Below are 27,772 nucleotides of genomic sequence, written 5' to 3' on the forward strand. Positions count from 1 at the left end.
GCAGCAAAAAAAGGATCGTGTGAACATAGCCTTAATCTAAGAGAGAAACCATGTATCAATATTGACTGTTTACATTCATTAAGCAACAGCTGAATGAATTCATTGATATAATTACGTCATGTGACTTGCTCCAATGGTTTTCATTGGCACATCTATAGTATTGTAGTAACATTTTTTGATTATGTAGCTAAGCTGTGATAAAGAACACAAGTGAGCGTTCGAATCAGGTCTTGCTCCCCCGCCTTGTCTATGCAACCATTGTAATTTTTACAAGTTTTAATGGATTTAAAATAAAGAATTAATTTCACCAGATGCTGGAACAACCCTTTTTTTTTTTCCCTTGAGCACAAAATGATGTACCAAAAACTTCATGTGTATTCCAACCTAATAGAATTGAAATCAATGTATCTACTTTGTGGTTTCCAAATAAGTTTTTAATGCATTTCTAACTCTTACAGAAAATTCCAGTAAGAACATGTTATCACTAAATTATAAAATGGAAGAAGATAATTCGCAAAACTCATCAGAAGAAAACCTCCTCAAGCGTAATATGCACCCAGGATCTCTCCGTGCAGATCTTTCACATGATGTTCCTACTCTACAAGGGCCTTTTCCTGATCAATCACAGATTGTTACCTCCAGTGCGGGTCAGGACCGCGTTAAAGGGTTTCAATGTGGGGAGTGTGGAAAGCAGTTTGCCAAAAGCTCAAGTCTTTCTACACACCAGAAATCACATATGGGAGAGAAGCCGTTCTTCTGTCAAGATTGTGAGAAATACTTTACAAATAAATACAGTTTTATTAAACATCAGAGAATTCACACAGGAGAGAAGCTGTATTCATGTTCTGGATGTGGGAAACGTTTTACAAGAAAATCGCATCTTATTACACATGAGAGAATTCACACTGGAGAGAAACCATTTTCATGTTTGCTATGTGGGAAGTGCTTTTCTGATAAATCAACTCTTAAAACACATGAGAGAATTCACAGAGGAGAGAAGCCGTATTCATGTTCAAGATGTGAGAAATGTTTTACAAGTAAATCAAGTCTTCTTGCACATGAGAGAATTCACACAGGAGAGAAACCGTATTCATGTTCCGAATGTGGAAAATGTTTTACTGATAAATCCACTCTTACTACACACGAGAGAATTCACACAGGAGAGAAGCCATATTCATGTTCACAATGTCCGAAATGTTTTACTGATAAATCAAGTCGTATAACACATGAGCGAATTCACACAGGAGAAAGGCCACATTCATGTTCACTATGTGGGAAAGGTTTTACAAATAAATCAAGTCTTGTTACACATCAGAGAAGTCACACAGGGGAGAAGCCGTATTCATGTTCAGAATGTGGAAAGTGTTTCACAAATAAATCATGTCTTGTTCGACATGAGAGGATTCACACAGGAGAGAAGCCGTATTCATGTTCAGTATGTGGGAAATGTTTTACAAACAGGTCCCATCTGGTTACGCATGAAAGTCGTCACACAGGAGTGAAACTGTAATTGAGTTGTTTTTTTAATCAAGATAATGTTTTTAAGGAAATCAAATGTTTAGAATTCAGACATAGAAGAAACCATATTCTTATTGAAAATGTGTAAAATTCTTTAATGGCAAAATAAATGTCACTTATTTACAGATTTACATTAGTCAATAAGAGTTATTTTCTTGGATAGATTAGCTTTGTTCTGCTTGGATCTGTGTGGGTGAATTTCAATTATACACATTAACAAACCTACTGTAATATTTACACCCATGGAAAATGCCCACGTGGAGCTCCTTGTAAGGCCGCGTTCACACTATCAGTATTTGGTCAATATTCTGTATCAGTATTATAAGCCAAAACCAGGTGAGGAACAATCAGAGGAAAAGTGTAATAGAGACACGTCACCACTTCAGTATTTATCACCCACTCCTGGTTTTGGCTACAAATACTGAGGTAAAAAACTGAACATTTGAATGTGGCATAAGTCAAAGGTGTGGAAAATGCAGTCTTATTGCAGCATGCGATGTGCTGTATGTAGAGATATCATGCTAATGTAACAGACCAAACCTCCCCACAGACTGTAAAGCCTGACCGTTTGGTAGAATGGCAGCGAACCTATGGCACGCCTAGCAGATGGAGCACCAAGAGCCTTCTGTGGGCGCATGTGCCGCTGCCTCTGCACTACAACCTTTTCTCTGTCACTGCGAGCACGCAGCTTTCACTACTGAACACTGCTGAGCATGCAGTGAAGGATTATATGCTTTCTGGGCAGAGCTAACACTCAAATACCCCATAAATGAAGATCGCAGTAGCAGCCCCCATGTCATTTATGACATATGCACCAGCCCTAAGGTCTCCTGTGATGTGTGCACCAGCCCCAGTATCTCCTGTGATGAGTGCACCAGCCCCATTGTCTCCTGTGATGCGTGCACCAGCCACAAATGTCTTCTGTGATGCGTGCACCAGCCACAAACGTCTCCTGTGATGTATGCACCAGCCACAAATGTCTTCTGTGATGCGTGCACCAGCCACAAACGTCTCCTGTGATGTATGTACCAGCCCCAGTATCTCCTGTGATGCGTGGACCAACCCCATTGTCCTGTGATGTATGCACCAGCCACAAATGTCTTCTGTGATGCGTGGACCAACCCCAAGGTCTCCTGTGATGTGTGTACCTGCCACAAATGTCTCCTGTGATGTATGCACCAGCCACAAATGTCTCCTGTGATGTGTGTACCATCCACAAATGTCTCCTGTGATGTGTGCACCAGCCCCAGTATCTCCTGTGATGAGTACACCAACCCCATTGTCTCCTGTGATGCGTGCACCAGCCACAAACGTCTCCTGTGATGTATGCACCAGCCACAAATGTCTTCTGTGATGCGTGGACCAACCCCAAGGTCTCCTGTGATGTGTGTACCAGCCACAAATGTCTCCTGTGATGTATGCACCAGCCACAAATGTCTTCTGTGATGCGTGCACCAGCCACAAATGTCTCCTGTGATGTGTGCACCAGCCACAATGTCTCCTGTGATGTGTGTACCAGCCACAAATGTCTCCGGTGATGAGTGCACCAACCCCAGTATCTCCTGTGATGCGTGCACTAGACACAAATGTCTCCTGTGATGCGTGGACAAACCCCAATGTCTCCTGTGAAGCGTGGACCAACACTAATGTCTCCTGTGATGTGTGCACCAGCCCCAGTATCTTCTGTGATGTGTGGACCAACCCCAGTGTCTCCTGTGATGTGTGTACCAGCCACAAATGTCTCCTGTGATGTATGCACCAGCCACAAATGTCTCCTGTGATGCGTGCACCAGCCACAAATGTCTCCTGTGATGTGTGCACCAGCCACAAATGTCTTCTGTGATGTGTGGACCAACCACAATGTCTCCTGTGATGTGTGTACCATCCACAAATGTCTCCTGTGATGTGTGTACCAGCCACAAATGTCTCCTGTGATGTGTGCACCAGCCACAAATGTCTCCTGTGATGTATGCACCAGCCACAAATGTCTTCTGTGATGTGTGGACCAACCCCAATGTCTCCTGTGATGTGTGTACCATCCACAAATGTCTCCTGTGATGTGTGCACCAGCCACAAATGTCTTCTGTGATGTGTGGACCAATCCCAATGTCTCCTGTGATGTGTGTACCAGCCACAAATGTCTCCTGTGATGTGTGTACCAGCCACAAATGTCTCCTGTGATGTGTGCACCAGCCCCAGTATCTCCTGTGATGAGTGCACCAGCCCCAGTGTCTCCTGTGATGCGTGGACCAACCCCATTGTCCTGTGATGTATGCACCAGCCACAAATGTCTTCTGTGATGTGTGGACCAACCCCAATGTCTCCTGTGATGTGTGTACCAGCCACAAATGTCTCCTGTGATGTGTGCACCAGCCCCAGTATCTCCTGTGATGAGTGCACCAGCCCCAGTGTCTCCTGTGATGCGTGGACCAACCCCATTGTCCTGTGATGTATGCACCAGCCACAAATGTCTTCTGTGATGTGTGGACCAACCCCAATGTCTCCTGTGATTTGTGTACCAGCCACAAATGTCTCCTGTGATGTGTGCACCAGCCCCAGTATCTCCTGTGATGAGTGCACCAGCCCCAGTGTCTCCTGTGATGAGTGCACCAGCCCCAGTGTCTCCTGTGATGCGTGGACCAACCCCATTGTCCTGTGATGTATGCACCAGCCACAAATGTCTTCTGTGATGTGTGGACCAACCCCAATGTCTCCTGTGATTTGTGTACCAGCCACAAATGTCTCCTGTGATGTGTGCACCAGCCACAAATATCTCCTGTGATGTGTGGACCAACCCCAATGTCTCCTGTGATGTGGGTACCAGCCAGAAATGTCTCCTGTGATGCGTGCACCAGCCCCAGTATCTCCTGTGATGCGTGCACTAGACACAAATGTCTCCTGTGATGCGTGGACCAACCCCAATGTTTCCTGTGATGTACCAGCCACAAATGTCTCCTGTGATGCGTGCACCAGCCCCAGTATCTCCTGTGATGCGTGCACTAGACACAAATGTCTCCTGTGATGCGTGGACCAAACCCAATGTCTCCTGTGATGCGTGCACCATCACCGGTATGCAGTAGTCGACAATGGTAAGACAGTAATACATGAACCATTCATCACCGGTATACAGTCATCTGTAATGGTAAGTCAGTAATACAAGAAAACCACTCAACTAAGGCACCTTTAGTGCGTATGTGCGATCACGATTGTGAGGTTCTAGTACACATACTATCAGTATATATGATTCACCATAGTTACCACCTAACCATCACGACTCAGTCTCAACTGCGTATCCGCAAGCAATGTGTTACACGCATGCTGTCATGAACCGGGGTTGTTTGGTTGCCCCCGGTTCTTTTCTGAAGGGGATTTATTTATATCCCACTTCCCAGTTCCAGTTTGGAACTTGCAGCTCTCTGGCGCCCCCTTACCCTCATGTCAGACAGAGAACTGCACCTAGGATAATTAGTCGCCAGAAAGGCTGCCTTGCTATGTACTGGCTAATGGGCACACTGCAGCAAGGGCGATATAACTACTCCCACTCAGGCGGGAACAATAATTATCAACGCCGTTCGTCTTCTGGGACTTCTGTTCTCCAAGAATTTTCAAAGATTATGGAGAGTTGTTCAAAAATTTCTTCTGCGATCTTCAGTACTCTGGGGTGTAATTTATCTGGACCTGGAGACTTAAATTCATTTATGTTAGCCAAGTGTTTCCTCACTATCTTTGTTTATAGATATCCTGGAGTCTTCTATTCCCTTAATAGGACAGTGAAAATCAGTTGTGTCACATTTCCTTTCTGAGAGAAAACAGATGCAAAATAGGAATTTAAAGGTTCAGCCTTCTCAACATCATTTCTTACCATTTTCATCCTATAGAAATGGACACTTCAGAAGGGTTCGGCTCCTCTTCCCAGGATTCTTTTACCAACAGAAGGGGTCCCCAGACTCGCCTGCCATACAGGAGCTCGAAGGGGGAGAACCCCGTCGAGGCCTGCGGAACCTCTCGGTAAGCGAACAGCAGGTGTGGGAGGTACCGCTCCCAGTCGCGCCCTTGTGTCTCAACCAGCATGCAGAGCATCTGTTTGAGGGTACCATTGAAGCGTTCACACAAGCCATTGGTCTGTGGGTGATACGCACTCGATACCAGGTGCTTCACCTGCATTTTCTTACAGAGAGCCTCCATTAGGCGAGACATGAATTAGGTCCCTTGATCGGTAAGCATCTCCCTGGGAAATCCTACACGTGAAAAGATGGCCAACAGGGCATCCAACACCTTATCTGCCCTAGTTGAGGACAGAGCTACTGCCTCTGGGTACCGGGTAGCGTAGTCTACCACAGTAAGGATGTATTGCTTTCCAGAGCTGCTGGGGACGGCCAGCGGGCCCACAATGTCCACCGCGATCCTCTGGAAAGGCTCCTCTATCACTGGCAAAGGGATCAGGGGAGCCTTAAGAGCAGGCCCTGCCTTCCCCACTCTTTGACAGGTGATACAGGAGCGGCAGTGGTTTGTCACATCTGTCCCCATCTTGGGCCAATAGAAGTGATGAGACAGCCGGGCCTTAGTTTTGCTGATCCCCAAGTGTCCAGCTAGCGGGATCTCATGGGCAATCCGCAACAACTCACTCCGGAATTGATGCGGGACGACCACCTGTCTTTCTCTCAACCACTCCTTTTGCAATTTTCCGGGTACTGTCTCCCGGTACAACCTCCCTCGTTCCCAGAACACCCTCTCCTTATCAGTCACGGAGGTGGGCATCTCGGCAAGTTGTCTCAAATTCTCTAGGCTCGCACCTGAGTGCAGAGCGGCCTGGAACTCCTGGCTAGGTGAAGCCAGAAGCGACGTCAGAGTCCCTTCCCCACGGGAACCCTCTGGGACCTGCTCTGGGTCCATCTCTGGTTCAGTCACAACGATGACTGAGGAGGGTCCGGAATGCAGACCGTTATCTGCTTTCCGGGCACTCTGACTGCAGGTGACAGCAGCTCCGTAGGCTGTCTCCCCGGGGGTTTCTACAGACCCATCAGCCGACGCTGCTATGGGCTCTACCTCCCCATCCACCCCCATTACCTCAGGAGCAGTGCTACTTATGGGCCAGTTATCTTCCTTGGTGGTACTGGTCAGTTGCATGGCATCACCTTCCTCACGGTCCCCATGCACCTCCCCATTTTCTTGAGCACAGACGCTTGCTCCTGTTAGGGGTTCCTCAGCCATCCCAACCCACGGAGTGACGTGGCTGTGCACCTGTGGACACATCATTCCTAGGAAACAAATGGTTATCAGGTGACACATGCATATGTTCATCATTAGCATCATCAATATTACTCTCGGTATTTTCTGAAAAATCATTATCCAATACATCATTACCCAGGGAAGCAGTCAGGTAACACATGCAATTTCCCATCATTATCAGCATTCGATCGGGGAGAGGAGTCAGGGACATAGTATGCAACCATCCTCCCGAAATCAGTCCCCAATAAAACATCAGTGGGCAAGTTATCAGACAGCCCCACTTCCTTCACCCCTTTCCCGGCACCCCAATCTATATAAACCCAGGCCATTGGCAAGGGACAGCTGATGCCCCCAATCCCTGTGACAGTGTTTTCCCCGGAATGATCTCTTCAGGGGCCGCCAGTTCGGGTCGGATGAGGGTCCGTTCAGCCACAGTGTCCTTGAGGCCTGTAGCGACATGAACCCCCATGGTGACGTGCTGCACGTTGTCACACACCCTCCCAACCGCCCTACCCACCAAAAGAACTGCTGCATTAGGCCCTGGGGCCTTGGCTGGGGGGTTCCTCTGCTTGTCTGGACAGTAGGGACTGATATGGCCAGTCCGCTTGCAAACAAAACACTGGCGGTCGGTGGTAAGTCTGGTGCTGTTGGCAACAGGGACAGGGTCTCTGTTGTGTTGGCTGGCACTGGCGTTGGTTGCAGGCTTACCCCCTCTCCAGCTGGCGGTGACTGGCTTCCACACTTCCAATTTACGGTTGGTCTCGTAGACATCGGCAATCTGTGCTGCTTTAGTCACGTCTTTGGGTTCTCGGTCCATCACGAACTGTCGCACCTCAGATGGGCAAAGACATAAGAACTGGTCTTTGATCATCAGGTCTCGCAGCTGTGCAAAGGTGGTCACTGACAGTCCTTGGGTCCACTGGTCAAAGTGGGTCCCGAGTCCATGCACCACATCGCTGTAACTGTCGTGTGGGACACGTTGGAGTTTCCGGAACTTTCTACAGTAAACCTCAGGTGTAAGCTGGGACTTGGCTATCAGGGCCTGCTTGATGGCCTCATAGTCACCATCTTGCTCTTGAGAGCAGAAAACGCCTCCAGAGCTTTGCCTTTTAGCCCTGGAGTCAGGTATCGGGCCCATTCTTCCGTAGGCAGCTGGTACTGTCTGCAGGCTTTCTCAAAGGCCCGCAGAAAAGTGTCCAAGTCTCCGTCCTTTTCCATCACAGGAAAGTGCTTGGGCCGGGGCATCGGTATCTGAGCGCTGTTGGGCTCATGGTTCCAGGTGGTGGAGGGTATCCCCCCTGCCGGATCATCTCCAGTTCATATTCTTGTTGGGCTTGGTGCTTGGCTCTCTCAGCCTCCCGCTCGGCTCGCTGGGCCTCTCGCTCGGTTTGGGCCTCTTGCCGATACTGCTGGATCAGCTGCAGACGTCCCTCACTGTCAGCAGGGAGTTGTTCCAAGGCCGTCAGCAGGTGGGGGTCCAATTTGCCCTGGTTGCTAGTAGGGACGGCATTCCATGGTGGACCCCTGCTGCAGCACCACCTCTGCTTGTGCTGGCTTCTGCGGCCTCTGGCCATTTTTCCGTTGTACTAGAGCCATGACCAGTTGGTCTTTGTTTTTGTTTGTGACGTCGATCCGCCACACCCCGCAGAGGGCAATAAGAACGTCCTTCTTAAGCTGCTTATACCACTCTTCTCCCATCGCAGCCATGGTGTTATGACCTGGTGGTTAAGAGGCCACACTGATATGACCTGGTGGCTAAAACGCAACATGGAACGAGCTCTGAGAAGGTGGTATCTCTACTGACCGCAGTCCCTAATCCTAACAACAACACTAGTAATAGCCGTGGGATGTTCCTGACTCTCCCTAGACACCTCTTCACAGCCTAAGAACTAACTACCCCTAAAGAAGGAAATAGAAAGCTATCTTGCCTCAGAGAAAACCCCAAAAGGAAAGACAGCCCCCCACAAATATTGACTGTGAGTGGAGAGGGAAATGACGTACACAGAAATGAAATCAGATTTCAGCAAAGGAGGCCAATACTAAACTTGATAGACAGAGAGAAAAGGATACTGTGCGGTCAGTATTAAAAACGACAAAATCCACGCAGAGTTTACAAAAATGAACTCCACACCGACTCACGGTGTAGAGGGGCAAATCTGCTTTCCCAGAGCTTCCAGCTAGCCTGAATATTACATAATGACAAGCTGGACAAAAAGAGACATATTTGCAGAGCAATAGAGTCCAAGCAAATGGACAAGAACAAGCAAAAACTTATCTTTTGCTGACAAGGACAGGCCATATGAGAAATCCAAGGAGAGAACCAAATCCAACCAAGAACATTGACAGCTGGCATGAACTAAAGCCCAGAGCAGGTTTAAATAACAAACGCAGACAAGGCGAATAGTGAAGGCAGCTGCTACAGCTACCTAAAGGAGCAGCAGTTCCACTCGAAACCACCAGAGGGAGCCCAAGGGCAGAACTCACAAAAATACCATTAGCAACCACAGGAGGGAGCTCCAGAACGGAATTCACAACAGTACCCCCCCCCTTGAGTAGGGGTCACCGAACCCTCACCAGAGCTCCCAGGCCGATCAGGACGAGCCAAATGGAAAGCACGAACCAAATCGGCAGCATGAACATCGGAGGCAACAACCCAAGAATTATCCTCCTGGCCATAACCCTTCCACTTGACCAGATACTGAAGCTTCCGCCTCGAAAAACGAGAATCCAAAATCTTCTCCACCACATATTCTAATTCCCCCTCAACCAACACCGGAGCAGGAGGATCAACGGAGGGAACCATAGGTACCACATATCTCCGCAACAAGGATCTATGGAACACATTATGAATGGAAAAAGAAGCTGGAAGGGCCAAACGAAAAGACACCGGATTGATAATTTCAGAAATCTTATAAGGCCCAATAAAGCGAGGCTTGAACTTAGGGGACGAAACCTTCATAGGAACATGACGAGAAGACAACCAGACCAAATCCCCAACACGAAGCCGGGGACCAACACACCGACGACGGTTAGCAAAACGTTGAGCCTTTTCCTGAGACAACGTCAAATTGTCCACCACATGAGTCCAAATTTGCTGCAACCTGTCCACCACAGAATCCACACCAGGACAGTCAGAAGGCTCAAGCTGCCCCGAAGAAAAACGAGGATGAAAACCAAAGTTACAAAAGAAAGGCGAAACCAAGGTAGCCGAACTAGCCCGATTATTAAGGGCAAACTCGGCCAACGGCAAAAAGGTCACCCAATCATCCTGATCAGCAGACACGAAGCATCTCAAATAGGTTTCCAAGGTCTGATTGGTTCGCTCCGTTTGGCCATTTGTCTGATGATGGAATGCTGAAGAAAAAGACAAATCAATGCCCATTCTAGCACAAAAGTACCGCCAAAACCTAGAAACGAACTGGGAACCTCTGTCAGACACAATATTCTCCGGAATACCATGCAAACGAACCACATGCTGACAAAATAATGGAACCAAATCAGAGGAGGAAGGCAACTTAGGCAACGGTACCAAATGGACCATCTTAGAAAACCGGTCACAAACCACCCATATGACAGACATCTTCTGAGAAACAGGAAGATCAGAAATAAAATCCATGGAAATATGCGTCCAGGGCCTCTCAGGAATAGGCAAAGGCAAAAGCAACCCACTGTCACGGGAACAGCAAGGCTTAGCCCAAGCACAGGTCCCACAGGACTGCACAAATGAACGCACATCCCGCGACAAGGAAGGCCACCAAAAGGACCTAGCCACCAAATCTCTGGTACCGAAAATCCCAGGGTGACCAGCCAACACCGAACAATGAACCTCAGAAATTACCCTGCTAGTCCATCTATCAGAAACAAACAGTTTCCCCACTGGACAGCGGTCAGGTTTATCAGCCTGAAACTCCTGAAGTACCCGCCGCAAATCAGGGGAGATGGCAGAAAGAATCACCCCCTCCTTAAGGATTCCAGCCGGCTCAAGAACTCCCGGAGAATCAGGCAAAAAACTCCTAGAAAGGGCATCAGCCTTCACATTCTTAGATCCCGGAATATACGAGACCACAAAATCAAAACGTGAGAAAAACAGAGACCACCGAGCTTGTCTAGGATTCAACCGCTTAGCAGACTCGAGGTAAATCAGATTCTTATGATCAGTCAAGACCATAATACGGTGCTTAGCTCCCTCCAGCCAATGTTGCCACTCCTCAAATGCCCACTTCATAGCCAACAACTCCCGATTGCCGACATCATAATTACGCTCAGCAGGCGAAAACTTTCTGGAGAAGAAAGCACATGGTTTCATCAACGAGCCATCAGAATTTCTCTGAGACAAAACGGCCCCTGCCCCAATCTCAGAAGCATCAACCTCAACCTGAAAAGGGAGAGAAACATCTGGCTGACGCAACACAGGGGCAGAAGTAAAACGACGTTTAAGCTCCTGAAAGGCCTCAACAGCCGCAGAGGACCAATTCATCACATCAGCGCCCTTCCTCGTCAAATCGGTCAGAGGCTTCACCACACTAGAAAAATTAGCAATAAAGCGGCGATAAAAATTGGCAAAGCACAAAAATTTCTGAAGGCTCTTTACAGATGTAGGTTGAGTCCAATCATGAATGGCCTGGACTTTAACAGGGTCCATTTCAATAGCCGAGGGAGAAAAAATGAAACCCAAAAAAGAAACCTTCTGAACTCCAAAGAGGCACTTAGACCCCTTCACAAACAACGCATTAGCACGAAGGACCTGAAATACCATCCTAACCTGCTTCACATGAGACTCCCAATCATCGGAGAAAACCAAAATATCATCCAAATACACAATCATGAATTTATCCAGCTAATTCCGGAAAATATCATGCATAAAGGACTGAAATACCGATGGAGCATTAGAGAGCCCGAATGGCATCACAAGATATTCAAAATGGCCTTCGGGCGTATTAAATGCTGTTTTCCATTCATCACCTTGTTTAATACGCACGAGATTATACGCCCCTCGAAGGTCGATTTTAGTAAACCAACTGGCACCCTTAATCCGAGCAAACAAATCAGAAAGTAAAGGTAAAGGGTATTGAAACTTGACCGTGATCTTATTGAGAAGGCGATAATCTATACAGGGTCTCAAGGAGCCATCCTTCTTGGCAACAAAAAAAAATCCCGCTCCCAACGGTGACGAAGACGGGCGAATATGCCCTGTTGTGAATTCTGTTTGTGGGCTCCCCCGGTGGTGTTTTATGGTAGTGCCACTTATTTGCCTTCTTCTATCCTTGATCACCTGTTGACACCCATTAGGGGAGTTTCCTATTTAAGGCTGCTTGGCTGCTGGTTCGATGCCGGCCAACAATGTATCAGTAGCATTCTGTTGCATTCTCCTGCCTCAAGATCCTGTTCAGCTAAGTTGAATTTTGTTTCTAGTTAATGCTATTTTTGTCCAGCTATTTGCAATGTGACTCTCTGTAGCTGGAAGCTCTCGTGGACTGAAATTGCCACTCCAGTGGCATGAGTTGTCACTGGAGTTTTAAAGTAATTTCAGGATGGTGTTTTTGAGTAGTGTTTTGAAGTTGACCGTGAAGTGACTCTTTCCTGTACTTCTGCTATCTAGTAAGCGGACCTCACTGTGCTAAATCTGCTGTTCATCCTACGTATGTCTTTTCCTCTTGACTCACCGTCAATATCTGTGGGGGGCTGCTATCTCCTTTTGGGGTTCATCTCTGGAGGTAAGGCAGGCCTGTATATTCCTCTGATAGGGGTAGTTAGATCTCCGGCTGGCGCGTGGTGTCTAGGGCATCGTAGGAAACACTCCCCGGCTACTTCCAGTGTTGTGTCAGGTACAGGTCACGGTCACTTTAGTTCCCATCACCCGAGAGCTAGTCCGTTGTTATTTTGTGTTCCCTGCCATTGGGAAAATCATAACAGTTTGGCCGGCCACATGTGTTAAAACTATGCACTAAAGCAGGAAAGGATATGAAAAGGTTTTTTTTTCCTTCTGTGTTTGGAAAGTGCACCTTAGTGCTTATTTGTACTCCTTGCTTAAACTGCAGTCTTCAGCCTTTTTTTTTTTTTTCCTCTCCTCTTAATCTCTGAATGGCTTTGGTTACACCTGTTTGAATCATGGATCCACAGAGTTTGGTTGCAGGTCTGAATAACCTGGCTTCAAAGGTCCAGAACTTACAAGATTTTGTTATTCGTGCCCCAATGTCTGAACCTAAGATCCCTATGCCTGAATTTTTTACCGGAGACAGATCCCGTTTTTTGAATTTCAGAGAGAATTGTAAATTGTTTTTGTCTCTGAAATCTCACTCTGCTGGTGATCCTGCGCAACAGGTTAAAATTGTTATTTCTCTATTGCGGGGTGACCCACAAAGTTGGGCATTTGCATTGTCGCCAGGGGATCCTGCGTTATTAAATGTAGATGCGTTTTTTCTGGCTTTGGGGTTGCTTTATGAAGAACCTAATTTAGAGATTTTGGCTGAGAAAGCCTTGATAGCTCTTTCCCAAGGGCAAGATGAAGCTGAGATATACTGCCAAAAATTTCGTAAATGGTCGGTGCTTACTAAATGGAATGAGTGCGCTCTAGCAGCTAATTTCAGAGAAGGTCTCTCTGATGCCGTGAAGGATGTCATGGTGGGGTTCCCTGTGTCTACAGGTCTGAATGATGCCATGAAATTGGCTATCCAGATTGATCGGCGTTTACGGGAGCGCAAATCTGTGCACCATATGGCGGTATCTTCTGAGCAAAAATCTGTGCACCATATGGCGGTATCTTCTGAGCAAAAACCTGTGCACCATATGGCGGTATCTTCTGAGCAAAAACCTGTGCATCATTTGGCGGTGACCTCTGAAAAGGCACCAGAGCATATGCAATGCGATAGTGTATTGTCTAGAGGCGAACGACAGAATTACAGGCGCAAAAATGGGTTGTGCTTCTATTGTGGAGATCCAGCTCATGTTATATCAGCATGCTCTAAACGCATAAAGAAGGTTGATAAAAAGGTTGATAAATCTTTTTCTATGGGTACCTTGCAGTCTAAATTTCTTTTGTCCGTGACATTGATTTGTACTTTATCATCTGTTACTGTGGATGCTTATGTGGATTCTGGCGCCGCTCTGAGTCTCATGGATTGGTCCTTTGCCAAGCGTTGTGGGTTTGATTTAGAGCCTCTGGAGGTTTCTATTCCCTTAAAGGGTATTGATTCTACACCTTTGGCTAGCAATAAACCACAATATTGGACACAAGTGACTATGCATCTTTCCCCAGACCATCAGGAGATTATTCGTTTCCTTGTGTTATATAATCTACATGACGTATTAGTACTTGGATTACCATGGTTACAGATTCATAATCCAGTCTTGGACTGGAGATCAATGTCTGTGCTGAGCTGGGGATGTCGGGGGATTCATGGGGATGCACCTTTGGTTCCCATTTCTTCATCTACTCCCTCTGAGATCCCAGCATTTCTGTCAGATTTTTATGATGTCTTTCAGGAGCCTAAAACTGATTCTCTCCCCCCTCACAGAGAGTGTGACTGCGCTATTGAGTTGATTCCCGGTAGTAAATTTCCTAAGGGTCGCTTGTTTAATTTGTCTGTACCTGAACATACTGCTATGCGGGAGTATATCAGAGAATCTTTGGAAAAGGGTCATATTCGCCCCTCTTTGTCTCCATTGGGGGCAGGTTTTTTCTTTGTGGGTAAAAAGGATGGTTCATTGAGACCTTGTATCGACTATCGACTTCTGAATAAGATTACAGTTAAATACCAGTACCCGTTACCTTTACTGACTGATCTTTTTGCTCGCATAAAGGGGGCAAAGTGGTTCACTAAGATCGATCTACGTGGTGCGTATAATTTGGTGCGGATTAAGCAGGGGGATGAGTGGAAGACCGCATTTAATACGCCTGAAGGCCATTTTGAGTATTTGGTAATGCCTTTCGGTCTCGCGAATGCCCCTTCCGTTTTTCAGTCCTTTATGCACGATATTTTCCGTGAATATCTGGATAAATTTATGATTGTGTATTTGGATGATATTTTGATTTTTTCGGAGGACTGGGAATCTCATGTTCAACAGGTCAGGAGAGTTTTTCAGGTTTTACAAGCTAATTCTCTATTTGTGAAGGGCTCAAAGTGTATTTTTGGGGTTCAGAGAATTTCCTTTCTGGGATATATTTTTTCCCCTTCATCTATGGAGATGGACCCTGTTAAGGTTCAGGCTATTTGTGATTGGATACAACCTACTTCTCTAAGGAGTCTTCAGAAATTCTTGGGATTTGCTAATTTCTATCGCCGATTCATAGCGGGTTTTTCTGCCATTGCTGGACCTTTGACTGATTTGACTAAGAAGGGTGCTGATGTTGCTAATTGGTCCTCTGCGGCTGTGGAGGCCTTTCGGGAGCTTAAGCGCCGCTTTTCTTCCGCTCCTGTGTTGCGCCAGCCTGATGTTTCGCTCCCGTTCCAGGTTGAAGTAGATGCTTCCGAGATCGGAGCAGGTGCAGTTTTGTCGCAGAAAGGTCCTGACTGCTCAGTGATGAGACCATGTGCGTTTTTCTCTCGAAAGTTTTCGCCCGCTGAGCGGAATTATGATGTTGGAAATCGGGAGCTCTTGGCCATGAAGTGGGCATTTGAGGAGTGGCGTCATTGGCTTGAGGGTGCTAGACACCAGGTGGTGGTCTTGACTGACCACAAAAATCTAATTTATCTTGAGTCAGCCAGGCGTCTGAATCCTAGACAGGCGCGCTGGTCGTTGTTTTTCTCTCGATTTAACTTTGTGGTCTCATATCTGCCTGGGTCTAAGAATGTGAGGGCGGATGCCCTCTCTAGGAGTTTTGAGCCTGATTCGCCTGGTGATTCCGAACCTACTGGCATCCTGAAGGATGGGGTGATATTGTCAGCTGTCTCCCCAGACCTGCGGCGCTCTTTGCAGGAGTTTCAGGTGGATAGGCCTGATCGCTCTCCGCCTGGTAGACTGTTTGTCCCTGATGACTGGACCAGTAGAGTTATTTCGGAGGTTCACTCTTCCGCGTTGGCAGGTCATCCTGGAATTTTTGGCACCAGGGATCTGGTGTCTAGGTCCTTCTGGTGGCCTTCCTTTTCTCGAGATGTGCGTATTTTTGTGCAGTCTTGTGATGTTTGTGCTCGGGCTAAGCCCTGCTGTTCCCGGGCCAGCGGGTTGTTGTTGCCCTTGCCTATTCCTAAGAGGCCTTGGACGCACATCTCTATGGACTTTATTTCTGACCTTCCTGTTTCTCGTAGGATGTCCGTCATCTGGGTGGTGTGTGACCGTTTTTCCAAGATGGTTCACTTGGTACCTTTGCCCAAATTGCCCTCCTCCTCTGAGCTGGTCCCTCTATTTTTTCAGAATGTTGTGCGTTTGCATGGTATTCCTGAGAATATAGTGTCTGACAGGGATACTCAGTTTGTGTCTAGATTTTGGCGGGCGTTCTGTGCCAGGATGGGCATCGACTTGTCTTTTTCGTCTGCATTCCATCCTCAGACTAATGGCCAGACTGAGCGTACTAATCAGACCTTGGAGACTTACTTGAGGTGTTTTGTGTCCGCTGATCAGGACGATTGGCTTGATTTTTTGCCATTGGCAGAGTTTGCCCTTAACAATCGGGCCAGTTCTGCCACTTTGGTTTCTCCATTTTTTTGTAATTCAGGGTTTCACCCTCGCTTTTCGTCCGGTCAGTTGGAGTCTTCGGATTGTCCTGGAGTAGATGCTGTGGTTGATAGAATGCATCAGATTTGGGGACAGGTTGTGGACAATCTGAAGTTGTCCCAGGAGAAGACTCAACAGTTCACTAATCGTCATCGGCGTGTCGGTCCTCGTCTTTGTGTTGGGGACCTGGTTTGGTTGTCTTCTCGATTTGTTCCTATGAAGGTCTCGTCTCCTAAGTTTAAGCCTCGGTTTATCGGCCCTTATAGGATTCTGGAGGTTCTCAATCCTGTGTCCTTTCGTTTGGACCTCCCAGCATCTTTTACTATTCATAATGTTTTTCATCGGTCATTATTGCGGAGGTATGAGGTGCCGGTTGTTCCGTCTGCTGATCCTCCTGCTCCTGTGCTGGTTGAGGGTGAGTTGGAGTATGTGGTGGAAAAGATCTTGGACTCCCGTGTTTCCAGACGGAAACTTCAGTATCTGGTTAAGTGGAAAGGCTATGGTCAGGAGGATAATTCTTGGGTGACAGCATCTGATGTTCATGCTCCTGATTTGGTTCGTGCATTCCATAGTGCTCATCCAGATCGCCCTGGTGGTTCTGGTGAGGGTTCGGTGCCCCCTCCTTAAGGGGGGGGTACTGTTGTGAATTCTGTTTGTGGGCTCCCCCGGTGGTGTTTTATGGTATTGCCACTTATTTGCCTTCTTCTATCCTTGATCACCTGTTGACACCCATTAGGGGAGTTTCCTATTTAAGGCTGCTTGGCTGCTGGTCCGATGCCGGCCAACAATGTATCAGTAGCATTCTGTTGCATTCTCCTGCCTCAAGATCCTGTTCAGCTAAGTTGAATTTTGTTTCTAGTTAATGCTATTTTTGTCCAGCTATTTGCAATGTGACTCTCTGTAGCTGGAAGCTCTCGTGGACTGAAATTGCCACTCCAGTGGCATGAGTTGTCACTGGAGTTTTAAAGTAATTTCAGGATGGTGTTTTTGAGTAGTGTTTTGAAGTTGACCGTGAAGTGACTCTTTCCTGTACTTCTGCTATCTAGTAAGCGGACCTCACTGTGCTAAATCTGCTGTTCATCCTACGTATGTCTTTTCCTCTTGACTCACCGTCAATATCTGTGGGGGACTGCTATCTCCTTTTGGGGTTCATCTCTGGAGGTAAGGCAGGCCTGTATATTCCTCTGATAGGGGTAGTTAGATCTCCGGCTGGCGCGTGGTGTCTAGGGCATCGTAGGAAACACTCCCCGGCTACTTCCAGTGTCGTGTCAGGTTCAGGTCACGGTCACTTTAGTTCCCATCACCCGAGAGCTAGTCCATTGTTATTTTGATTTCCCTGCCATTGGGAAAATCATAACAATGCCCCTTCTCCAAGGACTCCTTTACATAACTCCACATTGCGGCATGCTCTGGCACAGACAGATTGAAAAGTCGACCCTTAGGGAACTTACAGCCAGGAATCAAATTAATAGCACAATCACAGTCCCTATGAGGAGGTAGGGAACTGGACTTGGGCTCATCAAAGATATCCTGGAAATCCGACAAAAACTCAGGAACTTCAGAAGAGGGGGAAGAGGAAATTGACATCAAAGGAATATCACTATGTATCCCTTGGCAACCCCAACTAGTCACAGACATAGATTTCCAATCCAGCACCGGATTATGTACCTGTAACCATGGAAAACCCAGCACAACAACATCATGCAAATTATGCAACACCAAAAAGCGAATATTTTCCTGATGTGCTGGAGCCATGTACATGGTTAACTGTGTCCAGTACTGAGGTTTATTCTTGGCCAATGGCGTAGCATCAATCCCCCTTAAGGGAATAGGGCTCTGCAAAGGCTCCAAGGAAAAACCACAGCGCTTGGCAAATTCTAAGTCCATTAAGTTCAGGGCAGCGCCAGAATCCACAAATGCCATAACAGAAAAGGACGACAATGAGCAAATCAGGGTAACAGACAAGAGAAATTTAGGCTGTACAGTACTAATGGTAACAGACCCAGGGACCCTCTTAGTACGCTTAGGGCAATCAGAAATAGCATGAGCAGAATCACCAAAGTAAAAACACAGGCCATTCTGACGTCTGAATTTCTGCCTTTCTGCTCTAGTCAAAATCCTATCACATTGCATGGGCTCAGGACTCTGCTCAGAGGACACTGCCATATGGTGCACAACCTTGCGCTCGCGCAGGCGCCGATCAATCTGAATGGCCAAAGACATTGACTCATTCAGACCAGCAGGCGTGGGAAACCCCACCATAACATCTTTAAGGGCTTCAGAAAGACCCTTTCTGAAAATTGCTGCCAGGGCATACTCATTCCATTTTGTGAGCACAGACCACTTTCTAAATTTCTGGCAGTATACTTCTGCTGCTTCCTGACCCTGACACAGAGCCAGCAAAGTTTTTTCTGCCTGATCCACAGAATTAGGCTCGTCATACAGCAATCCGAGCGCTTGAAAAAATGCGTCTATATTGAGCAATGCAGGATTTCCTGGCTCAAGGGAGAATGCCCAGTCCTGCGGGTCGCCACGCAGCAAAGAAATAACAATCTTCACCTGCTGAATGGGGTCACCAGAGGAACGGGGTCTCAGAGCAAAAAACAATCTGCAATTATTTTTAAAGTTCAAAAATTTAGATCAATCCCCAGAAAATAAATCAGGAATAGGAATTCTAGGCTCTAATACCGGAGTCTGGACAACATAATCTTGGATACTCTGTACCCTTGCAGCAAGTTGATCCACGCGCAAGGACAGACCCTGAACCTCCATATCAGCACCAAAATCCTGAACCACCCAGAGATTAAGGGGAAAAAAAGACAAAACAAGCTACAAAGGAAAAAAAATGACTCAGAACTTTCTTTTCCCTCTTTTGAGATGCATTTAACACATTGTGGGCCAGCTGTACTGTTATGACCTGGTGGTTAAGAGGCCACACTGATATGACCTGGTGGCTAAAACGCAACATGAAACGAGCTCTGAGAAGGTGGTATCTCTACTGACCGCAGTCCCTAATCCTAACAACAACACTAGTAATAGCCGTGGGATGTTCCTGACTCTCCCTAGACACCTCTTCACAGCCTAAGAACTAACTACCCCTAAAGAAGGAAATAGAAAGCTATCTTGCCTCAGAGAAAACCCCAAAAGGAAAGACAGCCCCCCACAAATATTGACTGTGAGTGGAGAGGGAAATGACGTACACAGAAATGAAATCAGATTTCAGCAAAGGAGGCCAATACTAAACTTGATAGACAGAGAGAAAAGGATACTGTGCGGTCAGTATTAAAAACGACAAAATCCACGCAGAGTTTACAAAAATGAACTCCACACCGACTCCCGGTGTGGAGGGGCAAATCTGCTTTCCCAGAGCTTCCAGCTAGCCTGAATATTACATAATGACAAGCTGGACAAAAAAGAGACATATTTGCAGAGCAATAGAGTCCAAGCAAATGGACAAACAAGAACTAGCAAAAACTTATCTTTTGCTGACAAGGACAGGCCATATGAGAAATCCAAGGAGAGAACCAAATCCAACCAAGAACATTGACAGCTGGCATGAACTAAAGCCCAGAGCAGGTTTACATAACAAACCCAGGCAAGGCGATTAGTGAAGGCAGCTGCTACAGCTACCTAAAGGAGCAGCAGTTCCACTCGAAACCACCAGAGGGAGCCCAAGGGCAGAACTCACAAAAATACCATTAGCAACCACAGGAGGGAGCTCCAGAACGGAATTCACAACACATGGTTGCCAAGTAAAAGATAGGAAAGAAAAAGGAAGAGAAGGGTAAGGGATAATCACCAGTACATACAATTGTCTCAGGACTAATCAACACTGAGTTCGTTCTCCAAACTTATTTGTGCAGTCCTTGCAAAAACGTTGCAAGTTTTTAGTGAGAGGAATGATTGCTCAAACCAGATCACTAATGCTCTATGATCCCACCGCTTTGCCACCGACATGTCACGATTCCCACCGTGCTGACACCTATATGTCACGGATCATGGGTGACCTTTGGCCAGCACACGGCTATCACATGTGCAGGGGGCTTATCTTAGTTATCCCTCCACTGCTACAATGTGATGAAAACACAAACAAGGCTACTGACCTATCAATTTACTGCAGGGGCTTATTTTAGTTATCCCACTGCTGCTACTTATTATTATCACTAGATGGTGGCCCGATTCTAACGCATCGGGTATTCTAGAATATGTATGTATGTGCGTCGCGCTGTGAGTTGGGGTTAAATTCCGTGCCAATATCACTGATTGGTCGTGCCCGGCTGGCCGATCAGCGAAGCGTGGTTCCAATCCCGCGCCAATTCGCGGCCGGACTGCACCTGTCGCACGACCAATCACCGAAGCGGTGTTTAAATACCACGCCCATATTGCTGATTGGTCGCGGCCGGCCGGGCGCGACCAGTCAGCGAGGCGTGGTTCAAATCCCACGTCAATTCGCAGCTGGATTGCTTCTGTCACTGATTGGTCGCAGGATGTCGGGGGCGCTGGATGTCGGGGGTTCGGGGCGCAGGATATAGCACAGCCACATAGTATATAACACAGCCACGTAGCGTATATGGCACAGCCTCCTACTATATAACACAGCCACATAGCATATAACACAGCCACGTAGTATATAGCACAGCGACGTAATATATAGCAGCCACATTGTATATAGCACAGCAACGTAGTATATAGCACAGCCCACGTAGTATATAACACAGACAGCCACATAGTATATAGCGCAGCCATGTAGTATATAGCAGCCACGTAGTATATAGCACAGCCCACGCAGTATATAACAGCCCACGTAATATATTGCAGTGTGGGCACCGTATCGCTGTTAAAAAAAAGAATAAAAAAATAGTTATATACTCACCTTCCGTCGTCCACTGAAGCTATCCCGATCCTCGCGATGCGGCCAGCATAGGCAGCATCAATAGTAAAAAGTTGGTCCGGGATGGGGCGACACACTGGCACTGATTGGAGGGGAGTAGGGAGGGGGCACTGACTGGAGGAGAGTAGGGAGGGGCCAATTTGCGGCCGTACTGTGCCCATCACTGATTGGTCGCGGCCGGCCGCGAGCAATCAGCAACGCAGGATTTCCGTGACAAACAGACGGAAGTACCCCTTAGACGATTATATAGATATCTTGGCTTCAGAACATGCTAGAGTCACAGCACACCCATCATTCATCTTATATTAAAATTAGCTTTCTATTGATACCAAATTCGTACTAGTTGTTACACACGGTTCCAGAAAAATCCGCACTTTGTATTGTGTTTAGCTGCTAGAGCTTACAGTGGTTGACAGATCTACCGATGGAAATTCGCAATATGGACTTCTGATTTTTCTAGCCCAAATCGGTGGCCCAATATGTCACTATAATAGAACAAAGAACCTCATGTCTTTTGAGAGAGACTATACCAGTTCTAGCTGGTACTAGATGGGAGGATGGTCTACTGCAGCTACAGAGGTCGTAAAAACTCTTGTGGGGAGAGGGAATGAGAGGTTTAGAATTACACACACACACACAGCAGAAGCAAAGAGAGAAGAGGGATCAGAGCCCACAGCGTGCGTAATAACACGGAAAATGAAAAATCCTACTCCATTTTATACATTATCGTGACAGCCGGCCCTGCCTGCACCTCAGCACGCCTTACGCCTGCTACCTTCATACTTTTGCATGGTGACCTAGATATAAATACTGTCCCCATACACATTCCGTATATAAACGAGCTGCAATCGCCCTGAATGGTAGACCTCATAGTGGAGATGGGGACAGGGAATAAAAGTATACTCATTCACCCTTTCATTGCATGAATGTTGGTATTACTAGTGTATGTAACCGATAGAACTGGTAGATTTGTTATGACGAGATTTACAGACAAGATGTCCGTCAGTGAGCGGGATTCATCCCCTCCAGGCTCTCATAGCACAGGGAAGAAGCTGATGGATAAATGTCTGTAATAATAAAAGGGAGGAAGTGTTGTGGGAAATATTTATACTTTATGATTACATCTCCCTCTAGATCTCTGATAATTCTGTGTTTTAGTATTTAGTGTTATCCATAAAATCAATAACACAGGGCGCTGACTCTGATATAGAGCTGTCTGTGTGTTACACATCCCCTTGTCTGTGAAAGTCTAGTAATCTGGGTAGAAGCAGTGTGAAAGGAATTTAACAGAATCCATAATTTATGACTGTTTTTCAAAAGTAAATATCTTCTCTCTTAGGTAATGTAACATAAGCTGCCAGTCCTCCCACTTATCTCTGTGGTTGTAATAAAGACTTGTGACGGGAGATCTGAGAACAGACAAGAATTGTACAGGGCAGACCCTGATTCTGTGCTCTGGTCTCCGATCTATCGACTTCCTGATGTGATCAAAACTGGCAAATGTGTGAAACCTTCTGAGTTTCTCCTAAGGGTACTGTCTCACAGTGGCACTTTGGTCGCTACGACGGCACGATCCGTGACGTTCCAGCGATATACATACGATCTCGCTGTGTCTGACACGCTACTGCGATCCGGATCCCCGCTGAGAATCGTACGTCGTAGCAGATCGTTTGAAACTTTCTTTCGTCGTCAAGTGTCCCGCTGTGGCGGCATGATCACATCGTGCAACAAAGGTGTGCACGATATTGTATACAATGTAATGGGTGGAGGAGCTTGATACGTAGGAGCGCCAAATTCTCCACCTCCTGTGTGCTGATTGGGTGGTACAATACTGTGCGCTCATTCGACAGACGTAGTACTATTGTCCCCGGCCGATAAAACCGGAGCTATCGAGCGCTGTATTCTTTTCTCTCTGGAGCACGTGCTTGAACCAGAACTCCTAAATCCCCTGGACTTTAAACTACAGACTTTTACCGCAAGAGGTATGTACAACGCTACAGCGTAGCAGATAGTGCCCTTCAATGAGGATGTTACTTCCTGTTTACCGCTGGAGCGTGGACGATTGTTCCTTATGGAGAGTAGGGTAGGCCAGAGTGCCTCAAGTTGACAGCTGTAGCGTGGACTATTTTATCCTTTTACAGATCTAGCTGTTGCGCAGTGGACTGCCCCGTTTATGCCGGTAGCACCATATATATTTAGATCAATGGTCAAAACATTTTGTTTGTTAGCTCGTGTATTTATTGTACGTTTGTTTTCTTTTTAGCAAGTATGCTCACTTCCGGTGAGAGGTCTGTCATTGCTGCTGCCCTGGTGTTTGAGGCAGCACGGCTCCTAGAGGAGAGACGTCCAAAACAAAAACTTTGCATGTGGACCAGGAGCTGGCTGCAGAAAAGGTCAACATTGTCAAACATGGGTCTCATAAGAGAGCTACGTGATAACAACCCTCATGATTTCCGAAACTACCTTAGGATGTCAGAGGAATCCTTCAAGATAATACTTGCTGCTGTTACGCCACTCATACAAAGGCGAGATACGCCGATGCGTGCAGCCGTGCCCGTGGATGAAAGGTTGGCGGTGACACTGCGGTTCCTGGCCACAGGAAGGTCTCTTCAGGATTTGCAGTTTTCCGCTGCTGTTTCCAGGCCTTTACTGAGCGTTATGATTCCGGAGAGGCCATTGTGCAGAGCTTAAGGCATTATATGGAGGTGACTGTATGTTTCCTACTACTGGTTTTTGCTGCTGTGTTATGTTATGTCGATATAGTGTTCAGCAACCCTCTCATTCAGTGAAGCAGTCTGATAAAATGGCTGCCTGCATACTCTTGATTGTTGACTTTATTTGACTACTCCATACTGCGCGTCAATCACTCTAAGGATGTCCACATGACAGTGTATGTGCACACCAATATATTTTTCCTAATTTGTACATGTTTCCTTTTCATCTTGCAGTTTCCCAAGACGGCGGATGACTGGAAGAAGAATGCTTCCAATTTTGAGCAGCTGTGGCAGTTTCCAAACTGCGGTGGTGCCTTGGATGGAAAGCATGTGCGCATCACCCAACCAGCCAACTCGGGATCATTTTTCTACAACTACAAAGGATATTTCAGTGTGATCCTCATGGCCCTTGTCAATGCGAACTATGTGTTCGTGGATGTGGATGTTGGCATGAATGGTCGAGTCTCCAATGGTGGTGTTTTGGAACACACTTCATTTGGGGAAGGCTTGAGGAACAATCAACTGCAGTTGCCACAAAATGAAGACACAAAAGGAAACCTCAATTTTGTTTTCATCGCTGATGAAGCTTTCCCTCTTCATCCACATCTGCTGAAGCCATTTGCGCAGAGAACACTCACAGCGGAGCGGACAATCTATAACTACCGGTTGTCTAGGGCCCGTCGAGTGGTTGAAAATGCCTTTGGGATTATGGCGAATCGGTTTAGTTTTCCACACAGCTATCAACTTGAAGCTGCCGTCTATAGACTTAGTGGTTTTGGCATGCTGTGTGCTGCATAACTTCCTGAGACGCCACGACACCAGCTCCTACTCTCCTCCTTCATTTATTGATTCTGTGGACCCAAGAACCGGAGATATTGTGCCCGGGGAATGGCGGACACAAGAAGAAAATTTTGCAGGTCTTCAAGCGCTGGGATCTGGCAGACAGGCAGACGATGCAAGGGACTGTAGAGGAAAATACTGCCTGTACTTTAATGGTTCTGGAGCTGTGCCCTGGCAGGATCACGCCGTATAAAAACAAACTTGTATGTTTAGCGAAAACTCAACAATCTATGTTTTATGCTTTGGTTTCCACAATGTCATAGTTTGAATAGGCAACTCTCTTTTGTTTAATAAAATTGTATTGCTTACTCCCGTTATTCATGGTTGTTCATTTTATATAAAGTGGTTAACTCCTTAATCCCATATGACGTACTATCCCATCAAGGTGACCTGGGACTTAATTCCCAGTGACGGGATAGTACGTCATGGCGATCGGTCAATTTTGCATTGAAAAGTCAAATGGCGCTCCATCCCTTCCAAGCTCTGCCATGCACACAAACAATGGTTTACCCCCACATATGGGGTATCGGCGTACTCAGGACAAATTGTACAACATCTTTTGGGGTCCATTTTCTCCTGTTACCCTTGGTAAAATAAAACAAATTGGAGCTGAAGTAAATTTTGTGTGAAAATAAGTTAAATGTTCATTTTTTTTTAAAACCTTCCAAAAATTAGAGTGAAACACCTGAAGGGTTAATAAACTTCTTGAATGTGGTTTTGAGCACCTTGAGGGGTGCAGTTTTTAGAATGGTGTCACACTTGGGTATTTTCTATCATATAGACCCCTCAAAATGACTTCAAATGAGATGTGGTCCCTAAAAAAAGGTGTTGTAAAAATGAGAAATTGCTGGTCAACTTTTAACCCTTATAACTCCCTAACAAAAAAAAATTTTGGTTCCAAAACTGTGCTGAAGTAAAGTAGACATGTGGGAAATGTTACTTATTAAGTATTTTGTGTGACGTATCTCTGATTTAAGGCCAAAAAAATTCAAAGTTGGAAAATTGTGAACTTGTCTAAATTTTTGCCACATTTCCGTTTTTTTCACAAATAAACACAAGTTAAATCTAATAAATTTTACCACTGTCATGAAGTACAATATGTCACGAGAAAACAATGTCAGAATCGCCAAGATCCGTTGAAGCGTTCCAGAGTTATAACCTCATAAAGGGACAGTGGTCAGAATTGTAAAAATTGGCCCAGTCATTAACGTGCAAACCACCCTCGGGGCGTAAGGGGTTAATTTCAACTCGCCAGAGCGACACGGTCTGAACGCTCATTGTTAATGCCGGTCCGTAGATGTACATTTTATTACGCCTGAGCGGCACGGAAGGAAAGCACATAGTAAATGCCGTTCGATGGATGTTTACATAACGCCGGAGCGGCACGTAATGTACGCTCGTAGTCTATGACGGCGTGATGACGAACGTACGTTGCAGCGTGCGTGCGTGCGTGCGTGCCTGCGCTGCCTTGCTTTGGTTCCCTGACATCCTGAACATGGCTGACAGACGACGTGATCCACCAATGGGCATCCCGGAGCTGAAGTTCTTGATTGGCACAATGGATCAGCTGCAGTACAATACCACAGGGCTGGAGCTCAGGGCCGGCGTCAACACCCGGCCTAGCCGGGCAAGTGCCGGGGCCCTGACGAGACAGGGGGGCCCACTAACACAGTCATAGAGCCATCTGGCTGCTTTAACCCTTTCTACCCTTTCAATTTGCGCTGGCACAAGCATCTTCTCACTGTCAGTGCAGGGCCAGGCACACATAGGGGTTAATTAAGGACACAGCCAGCGTGACATTGTGGGCGGAGAGTTCTCCTGCTCTGAATCTCCTGACTGTGTGCACTGCTGAACTTATCGGAGGAGACGGAGCTCCTACCAGCACCTGAGTGAGTGCAATGCTATATCGCTGTATGTTCTGACAGTCTGGGACTGGGTGACCTGGGGCGGCCATGGGCTGGGCGGCTGCAGCTGATATATATATACACTACAGCAGCCGCCCAGCCCAGGCCCCCAGCACAGCCTGCATAGATACAGTGTATATAATATATATACAGGACAGGTGCTGGGGGCCTGGGCTGGGCGGCTGTTGAAGTATATACACTGCACAGTACCACTCCTGTCCTGTATATATACACTGCACAGTACCACTCCTGTCCTGTATATATACACTGCATAGCACCACTCCTCCTGTATATATACACTGCACAGTACCACTCCTCCTGTATATATACACTGCACAGTACCACTCCTCCTGTCCTGTATATATACACTGTACAGTACCACTCCTGTCCTGTATATATACACTGCATAGCACCACTCCTCCTGTATATATACACTGCACAGTACCACTCCTCCTGTATATATACACTGCACAGTACCACTCCTCCTGTCCTGTATATATACACTGCATAGCACCACTCCTCCTGTATATATACACTGCACAGTACCACTCCTCCTGTATATATACACTGCACAGTACCACTCCTCCTGTATATATACACTGCACAGTACCACTCCTCCTGTATATATACACTGCACAGTACCACTCCTCCTGTATATATACACTGCACAGTACCACTCCTCCTGTATATATACACTGCACAGTACCACTCCTCCTGTCCTGTATATATACACTGTACAGTACCACTCCTGTCCTGTATATGTACACTGCACAGTACCACTCCTCCTGTATATATACACTGCACAGTACCACTCCTCCTGTCCTGTATATATACACTGCACAGTACCACTCCCCTGTATATATACACTGCACAGTACCTCTCCTCCTGTATATATACACTGCACAGCACCTCTCCTCCTGTATATATACACTGCACAGTACCACTCCTCCTGTCCTGTATATATACACTGCACAGTACCGCTCCTCCTGTCCTGTATATATACACTGCACAGTACCACTCCTCCT

At 46.6% G+C, this 27,772-nt stretch overlaps 2 protein-coding genes across 2 annotated transcripts in view; both read left to right on the forward strand.

Annotated features, from left to right (window-relative positions):
• Positions 1-1,649, forward strand: part of LOC143808897 (uncharacterized) — a 100,225-nt gene extending 98,576 nt beyond the window's left edge. For both annotated transcript variants that reach the window (XM_077292078.1, XM_077292079.1), the window contains one exon: positions 459-1,649. In XM_077292078.1, coding sequence (XP_077148193.1) covers positions 459-1,510 — 1,052 coding nt within the window. In that variant the 3' untranslated portion in view covers positions 1,511-1,649. The remainder of the gene's footprint in view (positions 1-458) is intronic.
• The window catches only part of LOC143808876 (uncharacterized), a 986,487-nt gene that overhangs the window by 531,983 nt on the left and 426,732 nt on the right, over positions 1-27,772 (forward strand).

Source organism: Ranitomeya variabilis, chromosome 2, assembly GCF_051348905.1.
Source record: "Ranitomeya variabilis isolate aRanVar5 chromosome 2, aRanVar5.hap1, whole genome shotgun sequence".
Classification (NCBI taxonomy): Eukaryota; Metazoa; Chordata; class Amphibia; order Anura; family Dendrobatidae; genus Ranitomeya; species Ranitomeya variabilis.